This window comes from Mus caroli, unplaced genomic scaffold (assembly GCF_978045245.1).
Source record: "Mus caroli unplaced genomic scaffold, Mus_caroli_1 scaffold_20, whole genome shotgun sequence".
Taxonomy (NCBI): domain Eukaryota; kingdom Metazoa; phylum Chordata; class Mammalia; order Rodentia; family Muridae; genus Mus; species Mus caroli.
Window position 1 is genome coordinate 30,823,504 of NW_028227275.1, and position 20,214 is coordinate 30,843,717.

A 20,214-nucleotide genomic window follows, 5' to 3' on the forward strand; every position below is an offset into this window, starting at 1 on the left:
TTGATGTCTCTCCTCCCTGGTCTTTGTTTCTTTCTCCGTTATTTAATTATACTTTCCAAGGCAGATGGGAGGTGACACATGGGCACTGTGTTCTTCTGATGGAAATTTTACTTGGATTTGATTATGGTTCCGATTAAAGACTTGGCAGCCTGGTTCTTCTCAGCTCCATTTCAACCAGCCTGGCCTCAGCATACATCATTGACTATGAACCTATGAACTTTGCCCTTTTCTCTCCTTTCCTATCCTTCCAATGCTATGTGGACACGTCAAGATGGCGGCTAATCCTGGGATTCTAAGTACCCTGGGTTGCCCCTTCTGCACTGAAGCGACTTTTTTTCTGAATGGATATGAGACATAAGAACAGCGAGAAGACACCTGAAACTGTGTACACACCAAACTCTGTGTTTGGAGAACAGCTTTTCTTCTGTGTGAGCGAGGAAGCCTGAGGTCTTAGATTTTATCATAGCAGTGTCCCAGCTTCTAGTTGGGGGAGTTCAGGCATGCTAAGCAGCGGCTGAGAGAGTGGGAACGGCCCCTCACAGCATTCACACTTTAGGAAGCGTGACCAAGAACTTGCTGTCTTAGTTTTGTTTCCAGATACTGTGATAACTCTGACAAAATGACTTGAAGGGAGAGGGCTTTGCCCAGGTCTTTGCTAAATGTGTCAAATCCTAACTCACACCTGGGGGACACCAGGCAGAATCACTTGGCCAGCGTCTTGTGTGTGAGTGCAGGTGCATGCATGCCCTGGCACGTGTGTGACAGTCAAGGACACCTTTCACAAATCAGTTCTCTCCTTCCACCATGGGTTCTGGGGATCAAACTCAGGTCGTCAGGCTTGTGTGAGAAGCATGTTTGCTCGCTTGTCAGCTTGATCCTGGTTACTTTTAACCAAGCCAATTATTAACATTATATTATTTTTGCCAGACATGGAACCGATTAGGATTGAATTGGTTATCTAGTTAGGATTAAAATGGTTATCTAGTTAGGATTGAGTTGGTTATCTAGTTAGGATTGAGTTGGTTATCTAGTTAGGATTGAGTTGGTTATCTAGTTAGGATTAAAATGGTTATCTAGTTAGGATTGAGTTGGTTATCTAGTCAGGATTGAATTGGTTATCTCGGTTCAGCCATTTGTGGAACATGAGTTCAAGAATCTCCTGCCTCCCCAGCATTGGACTGGGAGGATGAATGGGCAGTGCTCAGGCCTTTCTTCTTCTTACTTATTTGTCTTGACATAGATCTTCTATGTAGGCTTGGTTATCCTGGAACTTACTCCATAAACCAGGCTGGCCTCCTGCCTCTGCCCCCAGGGTGCTGGAATTAAAGTTATAACCCCTTATGCTAGAGATAGGGCAGACTTTGGGCTGAATAATTAATTAACTGTGGCATTTGTCCAAGTCACCTTGAGGTGGTGTGTGGCAGAGCATCTTACCTCTGCATTGATTGGATTTTTCTTGGTTTTGGGTTTCTTTTCTTTTGATACAGAGTCTCACTGTGCAGACTAGGTTCGCTTCCGACTCGGATGCTTTGCCTTAGCCTCCCCAGATGTGTGCTACTATGTCTGGCTTTTTTTTTTTTTTAATACTTTCAGAAACATAGCAACTATAGATAGTGCCAGTAGATGAACCCCTCCCTTTAAACCACCTGGGCTGGTTTCTTCGGGTAGTCTCTAGAAAGTGTCTGAGCAGTCTCTCTAGAAAGTGTCTGAGCAGTCTCTCTAGAAAGTGTCTGAGCAGATGCCTGTATTGGTCAGCTAAGGTTGCTGAGATGTGCTACTGCAATCTAGACGGCTCAAACAAAAGGCATTTTTCCACCTCGGCTGAGTTCAAACTCAAAGGTGCTGACATGTGGGTTCCATCTTGGAGCTCTATCCCTCTCTGCCTTCTGGTCATTGCTGGCATCCCGTGTCTTGTAGGCACATCACTATGGTCTACACATGCATTACATGGTGCTCTCGTTGAGTGAAGGTCAAATGTGCCCAAATTCCCATGTTCTTGTAAAATCACATTATTAGATGAAAATGATCGAGTATGACCTTGGTTTTTTGTTTTTTGTTTTTGTTTTTTTTTGGCAGTTCTGCAACTTTATTTGACATGAGCAGGTTAGTTCTCATTTATATTGACCGTCTGTAGATTTTTGAATGTGGTAACAGGCGCGTAAGTTCCCAGCGTGTAGAGCTTCTTTGGGGAATCCTCATCCTCATTACGTTTTCTGGACAAGCGTACTCGGCTGCGATATGGAACGTTCCTTATTCCCTTGGCCCCAGACGGCTTTATTAAGCAAGGTGTCAATGCACACGTCTGGTGTCCCCATTTCCTTCATGGCAAATTTCTTGAGTGCCCGAGGAGCACGCTTCTGGAAGCCCACTCCATGGATGCGCTTGTGAATGGTGATGGTGTATTCTCGGGTCACCACCTCGTTGATGGCAGAACAGCCCTTCTTCTCGCCACCCTTCTTTGCGGGAGCCATTCTGCCCGGCCCAAGTAGGAAAGGAAGGGCGCCATGACCTTGTTTTAATTTGAGTATTTATATCTATCTGTGAAGTCTCAATATCCAATCAATGTCACATGTAAAGATACCAAGGATTCTGATTGCAAATGTATTGTTTTAGGAGACACAATTCATTTGACAGTACTCCTTTTAACCATGTCCCTCCTGGACTCTGGTGTTAACTGGTGACCACAATCTCCTCTCCTCTCCTCTCCTCTCCTCTCCTCTCCTCTCCTCTCCTCTCCTCTCCTCTCCTCTCCTCTCCTTATATAGAACAATCTCTCCATAATACAGAGTCATATTCTCTCACTAGAAAATATAGCATCTAAGAAGTAAGCTCTTAATTGGACCAGCAAATCCTGTCAGACTGTTCTCATTTGAGAGCTGGACCTTTGTCCAGATGGCGCAATGTGGAGCAGGGACCTGTCCATCTTGCACAGGATCTTAATTGAAGCTTGGCTGGCCTGCCAGGCACTGCTAATTAATCTCCCCTCCTGCTGGGCTTTTGAATGACTTGTTCCTAAGATGATTTGGGAGGTGATTGGATTGCCTGCATTCAAGAATTTCCTAATTCCTTCCTAACTAGGTCCCTTTATGGGAACACTAGTCGAGAGCTCATGTGAGTCTTTTTATTAGAATTGTTACTTGATGTTGTTGGATACTAGGGCTTTTTGTTTTGTTTTTTAATAGCTCTTCAGATGACAAGGAAAATAACCAGTTCAGTAGAAAAATTATAAACAAAATTTAAGCTATGTATTATATAAGGCTTTACCTGTCTGTCTCTAGAGATTGAAAAGACAACTGAAAGAAGGAACAAGAGGAGTGACCCAGTACTTAGGAGCACTTACCACCTTTATTTATTTATTTATTTATTTATTTAGTTAGTTAGTTAGTTAGTTAGTTAGTTAGTGTATGTGAGTACACTATCTTCAGACACACCAGAACAAGGCATGAGGTCCCATTTCAGATGGTTGTGAGCTACCATGTGGTTGCTGGGAATTGAACTTAGGACCTCTGGAAGAGCAGTCAGTGCTCTTAACCACTGAGCCATTTCTCCAGCCCCATTTACTGCTCTTGCAGAGGACCTAAAGTTTCCTTCCTAGCACCCACAACAGGGCAGCTCACAACTGCCTGCAGCTCCAGTGTCAAAGAGCTACTTCTGACTTTTGTGTATAAAGCATACCTTTACACACACACACACACACACACACACACACACACACACAAATAAATTTATAAAAGACCATAATACTACTGTGAGAAAATACTTTATTTAGAGGAAATAAAACATAAATTTAAAAGATACAGAAAAACATAGAATTAGGTGACTGCTAAAGAGTTGATTGAAACAAGAGGCTGAGCGCGATGGTGTATACCTTTAATCCCAGCACTAGGGAGGTAGGTGGATGGTCTATATACTGAGTTCCAAGCCAGTGGAGGTTACAGAGTGAGATGTTGTCTCAGGGAGTCAGAGAACTGAGTGGAGGAGGGAGTAAGGGGGGAAAGGGAAGAGAGAATGAAGAAGAGCGAAGAGTCCTGAGCATCTGGGAATGGGTCCGTGTGTAAAGTACTTGTAACAGAAGCATGCGGACCTGTGTTTGATCCCCTAGCACCTACATAAAAGCTAAGCATGACCGAGCATGCCCCAGAGGTTGAGACATGTAGAACCCTGGGGCTTTCTGCCCAGGAAGCCTAGCTATCAATGAGCTCTGGGTTCAGTAAGAGACCCCTTTCTCAAAAGGAAGCTGGAGTGTGATCAGGGAAAGTGTCAGTCGCTGGCTTCTGTGCGCCTCCATAGGTATGTGCACACATGAATGTGCACACACTACCCAGATGGGAAAACGATGAGGGACTAATACTGAGGAGTCTGCGGGCCCTTCTACCAGGTTTTCATATGCAGTGTTATTTAGTCATGGTTGGATGGATGATGGTATTTTTCCATATATTTGTTCTCCGGATACAAACACTCTTAGCCCATAAGCGGAGCTCCCTGCCGGAGCATTTTCTCTGGTAACCTGTTTCTTTTCCCCCCCACAATCAGGTGAGAATGAAATCCTCGAGACTCTGCATGCCATTGCAAGCAAGAACCAGATCTGGAGGTCGTATATTGGCATGGGCTATTACAACTGCTCGGTGCCCCAGACCATTTTACGGAACTTACTGGAGAATTCTGGATGGTAATGTATTTATCTCCTTGCTAGAGAACAGGGATACTAGATCTGTGGTCTCTGTATCCCATGGCTTACACACTGACACCTGCCCCCTGCTGCCCTCGAAACTTCAGATCAGGAATCCATCCATCTGGCTTATGATTGGGAAATTTCTTCCAGGGTGTTGAAATAGATTTTTTTCCCCTTCCATTTGCATAAAGTCCAGATCTGGTCATCTCTTCCTGAATCAACCTGAATCTCTATGCTGTTTTTGGACAAGGCTTCACTCCTCTTTGGTGAGACCCTGGGGCATTTTAGGCTGTGTCCGAACTTAGTGGATATTGCATCTCAGACTTTTTTCTGTTGCCAGGGTTTTACAAGTGTCAGTATTCATGTCTCACTTAGCCCCACATTTCTTGGTCCAAAGCTGATAGAAGTGAAGTCATGGGGTCAGAAGAGTGAAGACTGTAACATCAGCTTTAGTGCTGCCATTTTACCGAGAATGGGAACATGTGTGTTGTGGACAGGCCTGTGCTTTGCATGGCCAGCTTCTTGTTCCCATCACCCCTTGTGTCAGACAATTCTTTCCTGCTCCTGGAGGCGGGGGTGGGGGTGGGGGAGCGTGGGGGCGGGGTTAATGTGTGTTAGAGGACAACTTTCAGGAGTCAACTCTCTTCTGCCATGGGGTCTGGGGAACTCAGGTTGTCAGGTTGTCTCAAGCCATTTTCCCCCTGAAGGATCATCCTGCTGGTCTTGACAGGAACCAGATCTGTTGACACGTCCATGTCTGCTCTCTACCCGTGTGGAGATTCTCACAGCTATATACTTTAGCTCCTTTAAATAAGAGAACAGGAAAGCAGGCCCATCAACACAGAGAGTGTTTTAGTTTTTCAGTGGATGAATGTGCTTGCCAATGTGTTTGATTAGCTGAGGGCTTGTTTATTTTCCACTGTGGCTCTGGTAAAAGTTTGCATGGTAAACTCTAAGGTTGATTTCAAAAGCAAATAGCCTTTATCCCCACACCACCTTTTTTTTTTTTTTAAAAGAGCCTGTTGATGCCCTTGAATTGGGCTACAGCTTTCTCTGCCTGGGCTCTGGCCTCTGGCCTTTGCTCTTAGTGACCATACAGGATGTCTGCCATATTTCTCTCTGGCTGTGAGCGAGTATGCTAATTAATTTGGGGGCAGCCAGTGTTTTGAGAGGGAGACAATACTCTTGTTTTTCAGCCTCTGGCTTTGGGTGCATTTTAAATATTGTTGCTTTGCATTATTATCCAAAAGCTGGTCTGAACCCCAGAGCGATACTGCATCCAGCTCATGCTGATAGGGAGGGCTGTGAACACGTGGGTGGTACACTTCACATTATACTTCTGAATGGTTTCCATAGCGATGGAGCCAACAAATTCCGGTGACGTGAGGTGAAAATAAATGGGTCACATAGACTCGAAAGAATACAAACATTTGGGCTTCTAAAAGAAGCTGTGCACTGGATCAAGAACTTGTCTCATGGGGTCCACTGTCCCAAAGCATCCATTGCTGAGAACGTCAGTAGCTAATGTCAACACTGGCATTTGCCTTGTGGCATTTGCCTTGTGGCTTCCTGGTGTTTGTAATCTTGGCAGTAAGATATTAAAATGAGCTTTTTATAAGTTTTATGATCCCTTCTGAAAGCCCCCTACTTTTTCTCTGATTCTAAAACAAAATCATAACTCAAATAATAGAGGAAAGTAGTTATTTAAGACTAAGCGCCAATGTCGTGTTGACTATATTACCACATAACCCACTGCAGAACTATAAGCCTTTTCAGATATGTGGATACTTTTAAAATACATGTTAGAGGACATCTAGAAAAAGAATGCATTAGAATTAATGTCAATTAAGACACACCCGTGGATCACACATCTTTCCCTGATACTGAACTCATGTGCTCACACCACTGAGGAACATCTGCAGTGTCTCGGACAAATGGTTTTAAACACCTTTCCTCCCCGACTGAGGCAAACTTCTGTATGTATGACATCAGCCCTTTCATGGCAACTTTGAAAACCTTTTAAAAAATAGTTTTTAAAAAAAATGTTTTAATTGTATGTGTATGGGTCTTTGCCCGCCCGTATGTACCTCTTTGCTCCACATACATGTCTGGTGCCCAGAGAAGCCAGGAAAGGACTTAAAATCTCCCTGGAACTGGAGTTACAGATGGTTGTGACCACCAGATGGATGTGGGGAATTGAACCCGGGTCCTCTGGAAAAGCAGCGGTGCTCTCAACTGCTGAGCAGTCTCTCCAGCCACTCTTTGATAGCTTTTTTTTTCACCTTACTCTTCTTTGGAGATAGGCTCTCACTATAATTTCCCTGGCTGGCCTGGAATTGCTTTGTAGACCAAGCTGATCCATCTACCCCTGTCTCCCGAGTGTTGGGATTAAATGAACGCCACCGTGCCTGACAAGGCAGCAGTTTTTAACCAAGAAATAGGGTTGTTCTTTACTTCCTTTCACAGGCCATTGCTAAGAAGAGCATTTGGGCCTGTTATATTTCTCCAGGGTTTAAAAGAAAAAAATTTAAAAACCTGAAATAAAAACTATTTTAAAAACTTGAAATAAAAGAAGTTACTTTCAAAGCAGTGGTGGTTACATTAACTCAACCTTGGAAGGGGGCGAATGACAGGAATAAGACCCCACTGGCTGAGGTCACAGGGTCATCGCAACTCAGACTGAGCAACTGTGGTCAGGAAATTTAATGTTTTTTCTCATAGGTAGTAGGAAGCCGCAGTGATCTTTTGTTCGTTGTATTCCTTGTGTATACACGTGTTTATGGGTATGAGTGTGCTGTGGTGCATATGCAGAGCTCAGAGGACACCCGTGTAGATTCTGGGGATCGAACTTGGGTCTTTGGGCTTGATGGCAACTGCCTCTACCCAGTGAGCTCTCTTGCCAGCCTTATCAGAGAATGGGGGGGGGGTCAAAAAATGCACATTTGTACCTCAAATATTTCACAAATTCTTTTCCTTTTTTTTTTTGGTTTTTCGAGACAGGGTTTCTCTGTATAGCCCTGGCTGTCCTGGCACTCACTTTGTAGACCAGGCTGGCCTCGAACTCAGAAGTCCGCCTGCCTCTGCCTCCCAAGTGCTGGGATTAAAGGGGTGCGCCACCACGCCCGGCTCTTGGCAATTTCATCGTTTAAGAATTGTCAGATTAGAAAGGCAACTGAGAAAGGCTGGGCAGGTACAGGGGCCATTGGAAAATTGGTGGTCCTTATTTGGATTTAACTTGTGTGATTTCACTTTAGACTTTTGTGAAACAGTCTTGAGTCGTCCAGGGTAACCTCAAATGTAGCAGAGGGTGACTTTGAACTTTTTCTCCAAAGCTGGGATTAAATACATACGCCCCACCCTACCTGGTCTTTCCCCCTCCTTATTCTTTATAAATTAATGTGAAATTTTAGGCTCTAAGGTTTTCATGTGTATGTATGTGTTACTAGTGTATGCCTGTGTACCGCACAGAGACCAAAGGGCATTAGGTCCTCTGGAATGGCAATGACAGGTGGCTGTGAGCTGCTTGATACCCATGCTGGGAACCAGAAGCGGATCCTCTACTAGAACAACACCACTTCAGCATCCCTGCCTCTGCCCCAAGATATAAAAGCAAGCTTATATTTATAATTATGTGTCTATAGGGGGTATATTATGTAGCCATGCGGAAGAGCCCTGTGAGTTGGAGGTGTGGGATGCACTGAATCCGGAGTTACAGCATCCCTATTTGTGAGTATCCCTAGAGATTGAGTATGAGCACCATGTCCTGCTACCTTTAGATTTTAAGTCCCAAACTCCCACTCACACACACCCTCCTCCCTTCTTCTCTCTTTCCCTCCCTCCCTCTTTTTTTTTTAAAGATTCATTTATTTATTATATGTAAGGACACTGTAGCTGTCTTCAGACACACCAGAAGAGGGCGTCAGATCTCGTTACGGATGGTTGTGAGCCACCATGTGGTTGCTGGGATTTGAACTCCGGACCTTTGGAAGAGCAGTCGGGTGCTCTTACCCACTGAGCCATCTCACCAGCCCCCTCCCTCATTTTTGAGATGGGATTCTTGCTGTCTAGTCCCAGGCAGCCTCCGACTTTTAATCCTTCTGCCTCGGCCTCGCTAGTGCTCTGATTACAGCATGGGCCACCATATCTATCTTTTACAGCATCTCATTATTTAGCCCCAGCTGGCCTGGAATTTGCTATGGAAATAGCAACTATTGCTCACTGTTGTTCAAGAACAACAACTAGTTAGGTAGGGGTGCCCATGGTTTTGAATGAAAATGAACACTTTGGTGGCTGTTTTTTTTTTTTAAATTGCTCCACTTTGTGTAGGCCTCCTGTGACCTGCTGCTAATCTTGAAAAATGTATCCCCACCCCTCCTTACATCTGCTCCAGATAACAACTATCTCTCCTGGGTGTAGCTGGGTGTGATGGGGAACACCTTTAATCTCAGCTCTGGGAATTTAATCTCTGCATTTGAAGCCCTCCTGGTCCACAATAGATAGTTCTAGGCTAGCCAGGAGTATAGTGAGACCCTTCCTGAAAACAAGAACCAAACAGAAAGAAAAGAAATTGTGTCTGTCTCCTGGTCTAAATCCCAAATGATGTCCCTGAACATAGTGCAAGTGTCCTGTTGTGCAGTCCGTCTGAGCATATGGCAGGAACAGTGTCACACTTGTCTTCCTAACAGCAGGCTGTGTGTGATGCGCTTGTCTGACTGGAGTTCACCACTGCCCATTGTCTGTGGTTCCCTAGGATCTCATTTCTCTCACGTTCCCATTCACTTGCCTGCACTGTGTATTGTATTGCATGCGTCCTTCCTTCCACTTCACCAGTCCCTTAGAATTTGTCCTTTACAATCCATAATCTAGGCTATGCAGGGAATTAACTGCAGGAACAATGTGTTCTGCTGTACACAAACACACAGTCACACCAGTAAAAAAATAAATAATTGAGAAAAATATTTCAATGTGCTGGCATAGTACTGAGAGCTGAGATGGTCTTTAAAGATTTTAAACAAAGCTTTTTAACATAGCAGTGCTTTCAAAGTCTGCATGTGATATATATATATATAGAGAGAGAGAGAGAGAGAGTATAAAAATAAAAGCCATAAATACATCATTCTTTTGGCTTGGTGTCTTAGTTAATTTTTTTATTGCTGTGATAAGACACCAAGAGAAGGCAGCTTACAGAAGACTTAATTTGGATGGAGGCTTACAGTTTCAGAAGGTGAGTCTGTGACCCTCATATCAGGGAGCATGGCAGCAGGCAGGCAGGCATGGATTTTAAGAACTAGCTTATAATAGAACACGTGCAGATGCCCCAGGGAATTAGCTCTGTCAAGTGTGTGCTGAGGACCCGAGTTCAGATCCCTAACATCCATGCAAGAGCTACAGCCGTGGCACTCGTCTGCAGTCCTCATGCTGAGGAAGGGGAGATAGGTGGATTGCTGGAGCTCACGGATCCTAGTGGTCTTGGTTTTAGTGAGAGTTCCTGTCTCAAAAGATAAGCTGGAGTGGGCTGCAGAGGTGGCTGCTCTTACAGAGGACTCAGGTTCATTTCCCAGCACCCACATAGCAGTCTGTAACATCAGTCCCAGGAAATGCCATACCGTCACACTGACATACATGTAGGCAATACATCAATACCTATGAGAAACAATAATTTTTTAAAAAGGTACGCTGGAGAACAATTAAGATCCCAGCATCAACCTCTGCCTTCCACACACACACATGCACATACGATGCTCATACATGTGTACAATAAGACAATTAAAATAGTAATGTGACAACAAATAATATAGAGGTTGAGAGACAGCCAGTTCAAGGCCAGCCTGGTTTACTGAGTGAATGGCAGGTAGCCCGAGCTACATACTAAGATTGTGTGTTTAAAAAGTAATTCAGTAGTTAGGAGCGCTTGTTCTTGCAGAGGACCTGGATTTGGTTGCTAGCATCTACAAGGTGGTTCACAATGCTCTGTAGTAACTTCAGTTTCGAGAGATCTGATTTCCTCTTCTGACCTCCATGGGCACTAGATACATAGATAATGCACATGTACACAAGCAGGCAGAACATTCATTGATGTAAAATGCAATAAGTAAATCTACGAAAGAAATGCAGAGAGGAAAAAAAAGTTCTGGTTGTGCCCAAAGAATAATCTTTTTCCGTGACAATTCTGTTCTTCCCCATAAAAACACAAGCAAATGATGTATTGACTGGCTTTTTATTCCTGTGACCAAATACTCAGCTTAATTAAGTACCTAAGGGGTAAAGAAGATTTATTTTGGCTAAGGTTGTTTGTATGTATGTATGTGTGTGTGTGTGTATGTATGCATGTGTGTATGCATGTATGTATGTATTGGGGTGCTTCCCAGGACCTCCACAGCGTGCACATAGAGAGAGGTCAGAGGACAACCTGCTTAGGCAGTTCTTGCCTATCATTTGGGTCTCAGGGGTTGAACTCGGGTTGCTTAGCTTAGTGGCAAACCCTTTCACCTGCCGAGCTATCACCTGCCCAGATCACCCCCCATGTCAATGTCATTGGGAGAGAAGGTGAGGGGACACAGGAGTTCATGTCCTGGCAGCCAGGAACTCGCCTTCTTTTTCAATCCAGTAGACCTCTAACCTGTTGCATGGTGCTGCCCTCCTCGGGGTGAGTCTCTGTCCACATTCTGACTGGGTCTTCAGAAATGTATGTCATTGATGGCCTAAGCAGGTTTAAGTCCAGTCAAGTTGGTCATCTCAGAGTCTTTCCAGTGTGTTATATAATTCTCAAGAGCTTTGGGCATTGAATTTGAAAACAAAGGGATTTCTCGAGCTTTTCTGGTCAGGAGCTGCCGGCAAGGTTTGGACATACTCTTCTGTTTCCCTCTCAGGGTCACCCAGTACACTCCGTATCAGCCAGAGGTGTCCCAGGGGAGGCTGGAGAGTTTGCTCAACTACCAGACCATGGTGTCTGACATCACAGGCTTGGACATGGCCAACGCTTCCCTGCTGGATGAGGCGACCGCGGCTGCAGAGGCGATGCAACTGTGCCACAGGTGAGAGGCTCTGTGGGAGAGCCCGCCCCTCCGGAAGACAGGCATCCCCTGAGAACTGTGGGTGGAAACCCCGTGCGGGGTTTTAGAGCTGCATGTAGAGTTTGCCAAAAGAAAATTGGCATCAGTAAAGATGATTTTCTGAATGTGTAGCAACCAAAAGTTAATTTACAATAGAACACTCATGAATCGCAGGTGTGTTTGGCAGACCCTGTGTGATCTGACTGCATTAATACAGCTTTGGTCTTTTCACACACATGCCACTTTGTATCTCATGTGCCTTCTTCATGTTACACACACCGACAAATGCTGCCTGAAACAGTTCATGTTCAAAATTACCGCATGCTATGAATAACAGGACTGGGGTTTGGTTTGGTTTGGTTTGGTTTGGTTTGGTTTGGTTTGGTTTGGTTTGGCTTGGTTTGGGTCAGCTCTCATGCTCCAGAGGCTGACTATATAGTTGAGGGCGACCTTAAACTCCTGATCCCTCCACCTCTACCTTCTAAGTCCCAAGTGTTAGGATTATGGGCATGAGCCACCGTGTCTAATTAAGCGGCAGTTTATGATACATAGGGTCTTTCTGCCATATTGTACTATATTTTTTATTATATACTATATTATATTGTATTATATTTATATCTTAGTATTGGCAATCACAAAAATCAAAGTGGCCATCTATTTGAGAAATCTGAAGATGCTTTATATTTTCCCCAATCAAACATTCAGCCAAGATTTAATTCTTTAAGTAAAAATAAAACCTATCTCATTCATATGCAAATTTCCTCATCAGATGGGCCAGGCATTCCAATCAATCAATCAGTAAATTTGCTTTTGTTCAAAGGGTTGTTTCAAAATAAATGTCTTTATGCTCTATCCTCAGCAGATGTTTGATTTGGATGTGATATACATCTTTTGTCTTAGTTAGTGTTTCTACTGCTGCTACAGAACACCATGACCAAAAACCAAGTTGGTGAGAAAAGAGTTTATTTGGCTTATAGTTCCATATTGCTGTTCATCATTGAAGGAAGTCAGGACAGGAATTCAAACAGAGCAGGAAGCAGGAGCTGAGGCAGAAGCTATGGAGGGGTGCTGTGCTGTTGACTGGCTTGCTAACCATGGCTTGCTCAGCCTGCTTTCTTATAGAACCTAGGACCATCAGCCCTAGGATGGCACCATGCACAATGGGCTGGACCGTCCCAAATCAATCATTAATTTAAATAATGCCGTACAGGCTTACCTCCAGCCAGATCTCAGTTGAGTTCCCTTCTTTCAGAGAGCCCTCCTTGGTGTGCCAAGGTGACGTCAGACTAGCCAGCACACCTGCTTTCATGGGAAGTTATCTGACAAAAATGAGTCATGAGTTGGAAAACTCTACAAAACTGTGCTCTTAGACACTTTCCTGCTGTACACATGGGTAAGCTTACTGATTTTCTCTCTCTCTCTCTCTCTCTCTCTCTCTCTCTCTCACACACACACACACACACACACACACAAACACACACACAATGTATGTGCATGGGTTCATATATATGTTACAATCATTTTCAGGCCTCTAATTGTTTGACAGAAAACGAAAATTGCGTAAGTCCACAGTTGACTTATTGGACAGCCCTGAGATGCTATCAAGGACAGGGGTCCCTTTCTATCTGCCACCTTTATAGGGTTACATTATATCCTTATGCCAGAAGATGACTGTTAGGCTTCTAGCCTGGACATTTGCACTCAGGAAGAAGTGAAGGGCAGAGACCCAGGGGTGCTTCTAGACAATTAAAGGCCTCACGAAGATGTCACTCCACAGCTTTTACATGCATCTCACTGAACGCCTTCCTTCACATGGCCGGACCTGAGAAATGAGCTCCATATGGGTATAGCCTTGCCCCTGGTACCTGGAGTATAGGAGTGGAGTGTGGGAGGAGCTGGCATTGTAATGGACACCACAGCCTGACTCCTTAGGAAGAATTTTCTATGTTTAGAGTTTGCCTTGTTTTCATTGCTTTCCCCCACCCCCTACTCCCCCCAACTCCCAACTTCTTGTGCAGCACATAATCCCAGGGCCATGACACTTAGTTGTTTTCTCAGGCCTTGCCTTTTATGAGATCTCGAGGACTTCCTCAGCTCTTCCTGTCCCTACCTATTAGTGCTGGCATTTCAGACACACACCTCTCCACCTGCTTTTCCTTCCTATTTCACAGTATATTTTGAACACCTCATTCTTTTTTTTTTTTTCTTTTTTTATCTTGGGTTTTTATTTATTTGTATGCAAACAGTTTTACTCAACAAGTGTGGTTGTCAGAGGCTGTTGTCTTGTGACTCTCCTTCCCACTTTTTCCACTCTGTAGCGGAAACCACATTTGTTAACTTTGCAAGCTTCTACAGTGTTTAATATTATTTAAAGTCTTAAACAAATAGCTTTATTATTTATGGGGGATGCTATTAATCATAAACTTCTTATATACTTGTACAAAAATTTATTATATTTAGGAATTTCAGAAAACAAACATTCATTATTATACCAATACATTCACTGAATAATAAAGCAGCCCTTTTTTATTTTAAAATAGAACAAATTTATATCAAATAGTATGCTTATTGAAAACAATGAACTATTTCATTTGAACACCTCATTTTTACTTAGCTTTCTAGAATAGGGTTTTTGTTGTTTTGTTTTATGCGTGTGCGTGTGTGTGTGTGTGTGTGTGTGTGTGTGTGATGTGCACAGGTGTCTAAGGAAGTCAGAAAGTGTCAGATCCCCACCCAACATGGCTTTGAGTACTAAACTTGGTTCCTCTGGAAGAACAGCAAGTGCTCTTCATCACTGAGCCATCTCTGCAGCCCCTAGACGAGAACTTTTCTTTTGTCTGTGGCATGGAAGGGCTGTGGTTATTTAACCTCACATCTGCCTAGGCACATTTAGTTTATATGCGCTATCTTCTGTTAGTAGAAATGTCCCTAAGATAATCGTCCTCAGGAATTCTAATTATTTCCTGATAATCCATTTCCATAAGTTACCGGGTCACCGGGTACAGTCCCCCTTCCTCCACCCTGTGCTTTGGAAAAATATTGGAACACTTCTTCCAGGAAGAATTCACATTTAGGTTGGGAAATACACCCATACTTGTGATGTTTCCTAAGAATTGGAGCCTCTGTCCTGAGTGGGCAGATGAGTTTAATTCTTGGCTTCCACAGATAATGGTGCTGTAGGGTCCAGGCAGGTACAGGTTCACTCTAGGTACGAATGTTCTGGTGGTGGAGCCCACCCGGGGCCCTTCTGATTCCTTAACAGCACTGAGGGTAAGTTCAGGTTCTTCATGGAAGATGGCACACAGGATGGCAATCTATGTATGGTCTCTGTCACTATTCTCAGCTTTTTATTGATTTTTTTTTTGGTAAATTTTGTTCCCTCCTAAATTTTAAAATTTCTTTTTATCATTTTAGGCAGGCTGTCACAATCCAGGATGGCTAGGATTCAATGTATAGCTGAGGATTACCCTGAGCTTCTGATATTCTTTGTATATATTATATGCATATATAGTATACTTTATTTTACATATATATATGTATATATGTGTATGTGTGTGTGTGTATGTATATATATATATATATATTCCAAGTGTTGAGGTCACAGACTTATCGTGCTGAGATCCAAATGGAGGCTCTGTTACATGCTAGGCAAGCACTCTCCCAGCTAAGACACACCCCTGGCCCCTGTGTAGCTTTCACCTCACACTCACAGAAGTGGAGGTGTTTTTTCTTTGCTTATTTGATTGTTTGGGCGAAGGGTTTCCTACCTGCCCTGCAGGGTTGGCCTTGGTCTGCCTTGTGGTGATGAGCTGCTCTCCCTCAGGAAAAGCTTCCTTCCTCCTTTCTCCTTAGGTCTCCATGTAGATTAGAGTTCAAGCATGTGTGTGTGTGTGTGTGTGTGTGTGTGAGTGATGTGTGTGGTGTGTGTGATGTGTGTGTGTGTGTGGTGTGTGTGGTGTGTGTGATGTGTGTGTGGTGTGTGTGTGTGTGTGTGTGTGTGTGTGTGTGAGTGATGTGTGTGGTGTGTGTGATGTGTGTGTGTGTGTGTGTGGTGTGTATGTGTGTGTGTGTGTGTGTGTGTGTGTGTGTGTGTGTGATGTGTGTGGTGTGTGTGGTGTGTGTGTGGTGTGTATGTGTGTGTGTACGCACACATGGATGCCATAATATCCATGTAGAGGCTAGAAGTTCTGGAAGTCATCATTCTCCAATTCGTTGAGGCAGGGTCTGTCTTGTTTCTGCCCACCTGAGACTCTAAGCTAAAATACCTCTGTGACAACAAGATAGATTTATTACTTTACAAGACTTTTTTTTGAAGTGGTTTCAATTTCCCTTTATACCTAATATCTGTCCTTTTCTTTTTAATCATAGCGTAGATGTCCCAAAACTGAATTGGTTTTTGTTACATTGTCTTTGTTGGAACAGGCTTGAATTTCCCTGGATTGCCGTCAGGAACTGAGTCACCAATCGCTCATTTCTCTTTAGGGTATGCTTAGCGCTTCCCTCCCTGCTTTTGGTGTTGGAGAAGTGGCTCAGTTGGTAGAGAACTTGACCAGGTTGATCCCCATCACTACCTACACTAACCATAAAGGCTCGCATTCTGCACTGTGGAGGCGGAGGCAGGAGGATCAGAAGTTCAATAGAGTTGCAGGACAAACCAGAATACCCGAGAAGGAAAAAAAAAAAAAAACTCTTCAAGTTTAAATGTGCTTTTTCTTTTCAACAGACACAACAAGAGGAAGAAATTTTTCGTTGATCCTCGTTGTCACCCACAGACGATAGCTGTTGTCCAGACTCGAGCCAAGTAATTGATTTAAATTGTGTTTTGAGCCAAGGGTAATATCATATCATCTCTATCTTGTCTCTCTTTCCCACTTCCAGTCTGATTGGAAGTGAGCCTGCTTTATACTGAATTTGGTGAGTTTGCTTCCCCCAGCTAACGTTCTCCCATGGATGCTTCTGCCAAGTCCCTCCTCAGTCCTGAGGGGCAAACACATGCTGAGTTCATTTGCCTTTGTGATACCGTAAGTCCCCATGCTGTTCTGTCATCTCGTGGTAAAATTTAAAATACTAAAATCAGCTTGAGGCAGGAGGATTTCAAGTCTGTGGCCAGATGAGCCACATGGTCCCAAAGTAGAAATTAGGGCTATAGCTCAGCAGTAGGACACTAGCTAGCCTCGGCTGAGGCCCTGGTTTCAATCCCTAGTACCGAGAAAAAAAATGGAAAAGGGTCAGAGGGCCAACAAAAGATGAAATAAAGTAACTGCAACAACGTTTTGGAAAGTTGGGAAAGCAGAGCTCACTCAAACATGCCTGCCATGGCCATGGTTTCCGGTGTGCTTCATGCAGATGCAGTTGCTAAGGAAACCACACCACACCTAAGGACCACTTTGATTAGTCCTATGTGCCTTTGCATCGCTTAGTCCTGTAAGCAACTGAAACATCCCCGGCCCAGCCATTACTGCATCCGCTTTCTGCTTTGGCAATGTGGGGCATTCTTCTGCTCCACACTGTCCGTCTGAAGGGATTGGAGTTGTAGTTAGAGGGTTTTAAGAATCTAAGGAAGTCCTTGTTGCCATCTGGACATGTTTCATTTACCTTAAGCTGAGCCGGGGTGTCCCGGAGATGGCTCTGTTGTAAGGGCTGGATTTTTAGCTCTAGGAGGTGATGCTCCTGCCAGGAGTAGGTTCTCACAGAGAGTTGGGGAGAGGGGAGTGGGAAGGACAGAAGAAAGAGACTGAAGAGTGAAGCATGCATGTGAGTTGGCCTGGAGCACTGTTAAACCTTAATGAGCCAGGTATGAGGTGAGGTGTGGCTGGGAGTGAGGCCAGAAGCACACCTAGGGAAAGAACAGAAAATGAATACAGTCTCCTTGCAGACAAGCTGCTGCTGATTGCATTTTCTGGGCCACGCATGATGGCTTAAGGGATGGGTCAGCAGCCTGACAACATGAGTTGTATCACCACAAGCCACGATGAAAAGAGAGTCCTCACTGTTCTCTAACACTGTCCTCTAAGTTATCCTCTAACCCCTACACATGTACCATGGCACATGAGTGTCTGCACTAATGAGTATGTCACGCGCGCACGCACGCGCACACACACACACACACACACACATGTACACACACACACAGGGGCATGCATGCACTCAAACACCATAATAAAGAGGACCAATTTTCCCTTGTAATTTCAGATATAGGGGTGTGCTTGTCGAGCTGAAGTTACCCCACGAAATGGATTTCAGCGGCAAAGACGTCTGTGGGGTGCTGTTCCAGTACCCAGACACTGAGGGGAAGGTGGAGGACTTCACGGAACTTGTAGACAGAGCCCATCAGACTGGGGTAGGTAAGCCCCCTGCTGAGGTTCAGGACGCTGTGTCCCAGTTCCCGTATCTGACTGTCTTTTGGTATGTCTTAATCTCTTTACAATTATCACATGGAATGGTGACATCTTCTTCCCCTACTCCTTCCTCTTTGTTACTGCCACTCACTGATCCCTGGTAAATATTCTTCCATATGAATGCCCAAGCAATTGGAGTTCCCAGCATTGCCCCTCCCAGCCAGCCTGTTTGTAGTAGAGATAACTCCTGCACAGTCAGGATAAGGTGATAACCTTGACCTCTTCTCCATTTCCTCCCCAGAGCCTGACCTGCTGTGCTACTGATCTTTTAGCTCTGTGTATTTTGAGGCCACCTGGAGAGTTTGGAGTGGACATTGCCCTGGGCAACTCCCAGAGATTTGGAGTGCCACTGGGCTATGGGGGACCGCATGCGGCCTTTTTTGCTGTCAGAGAAAACCTGGTGAGGATGATGCCTGGAAGGATGGTGGGGGTGACAAGGTAAAGCTTCACGCCCCATTACTGTCATCACGACCTTCCCTGTTCCTTTTCTCTCCTTCATTTTGTGTATGTGCATGTGTGTCGGCCATATGTGCCTAGAAACCCAAGGAGACCAGAACAGGGCATTGGGTCCCCCAAAGCTGGAGCTCCAGGCAGTTCCGAGCTGCCCAGCGTGGGTGCTTCAGGTCCTCCAGAGGAGCAACAAGGGCTCAGCTGAGCCCCTCCCCTCCCCTGTTCATGTTCTCTGATCTCTCTCTAAATTTAATTGGTCCATGTCAAGTAGATGGAAAAACAAGTTAAGAAGAGGGAATCCATCTGGGTTATGTACTGTGCGCCATTATTCAGACAACATGAAAAGGTGTTTGTATCCTTTGGAAGGTATTAGTGGAGTCATGTACAGGCAATAGATGTCTGGAGAGACCTGCCTATTTTAAGTGCATTGTGCCTAAGCAGTTTCTTTTTTAAATATCACATCATGGAAGGAAGAACTCACTTTTGCATTAAAAGCAAAGATTTAGTGTGACCCAGTAGGGTTCCGAGGGTTTCTCTGTGTAGCCCTGGCTGTCTGTCCTGTCTACTCACTCTGTAGACCAGGCTGGCCTCAAACTCAGAGATCTGCCTGCCTCTGCCTCTCAAATGCTGGGATTAAAGGCATGTGCCACCACTGCCCAGGTAACTGGTGCTTCTTAAGTAAAGAATTTAGAGGAATTCCAGGATATATATATATACACACACACACATATATATATATATATATATATATATATATATATATACACACATATATGCTGTATATATATATTTATTATAGCCTGTATATATCTATATAATTTGTATATCAATATATCTACATATGTATATATAGTTTTGGGGTCTATGATAAATATATACATACAGTTTATGTAGATATATATACAGATTATGATAAATATATGTATACATACATATATGTATATGTGTGTATATATGTGTGTATTTATACAGTTTATACATCTATATATGTATCCATGTATACATTAAAGAGGGAAAGTTTTTACAGGGTAAGTAGTGAGACTTGTTAGCATTCCTTCAGTTTCTACCCAGTCTCTTCAAACCTCCAGTGGCGAAACACTATTTTCTCAGGCCATCAGCCATGGAGTGACATGGAATCCTTGATCCCCATCATCCTGTGAGGAAGAGTGATTCCTGGGAAATCTCCTTTCACTAGTCCAGGCTTTATTGTATATGTCTCAGTGCCTCAAAGTCCAAATTAAAAACCTACTGTGCTAATAGAAGAGGGTCACTTGGAAGTTAGTTTTTATGAGTATTTTCCACACAAATCTACTGCATTCACCCACACTGGGAAAGCAAGCCCATCTACAGTAGCGGTTCTTCACCTTTCTAACACTTCTGAGGACCCTTTAATACAGTTTCTCATGCTGTGGTCACCGTCCCCCAACCATAAAATTATTTTTGTTGCTACTTCACAATTGTAATTTTGCTACCGTTTTGAGTCATAATATAAACATAAACATGCAGGATATCTGATAGTCAACCCCAGTGAAAGGGTTATTTACCTCAAAGGGTAAAGGGGTTGTGACCCACAGTCCAAGAACCTTGTTGAGAAGTTCTGTTCTAAGGCAATCCTGGTGCTTTGATCATCCGTGCTGACTCG

General features: G+C 44.0%; 1 protein-coding gene and 1 pseudogene across 1 annotated transcript in view; one reads left to right on the top strand and one right to left on the bottom strand.

Annotated features, from left to right (window-relative positions):
• Gldc (glycine decarboxylase) overlaps window positions 1–20,214 on the top strand; it is an 83,002-nt gene that overhangs the window by 13,206 nt on the left and 49,582 nt on the right. The window contains exons 3-7 of the mRNA XM_021151450.3: window positions 4,534–4,669; window positions 11,542–11,706; window positions 16,448–16,525; window positions 17,917–18,064; window positions 18,364–18,560. Coding sequence (XP_021007109.1) covers window positions 4,534–4,669; window positions 11,542–11,706; window positions 16,448–16,525; window positions 17,917–18,064; window positions 18,364–18,560 — 724 coding nt within the window. The remainder of the gene's footprint in view (window positions 1–4,533; window positions 4,670–11,541; window positions 11,707–16,447; window positions 16,526–17,916; window positions 18,065–18,363; window positions 18,561–20,214) is intronic.
• LOC110285361 (large ribosomal subunit protein eL31 pseudogene) lies at window positions 2,105–2,495 on the bottom strand (annotated as a pseudogene).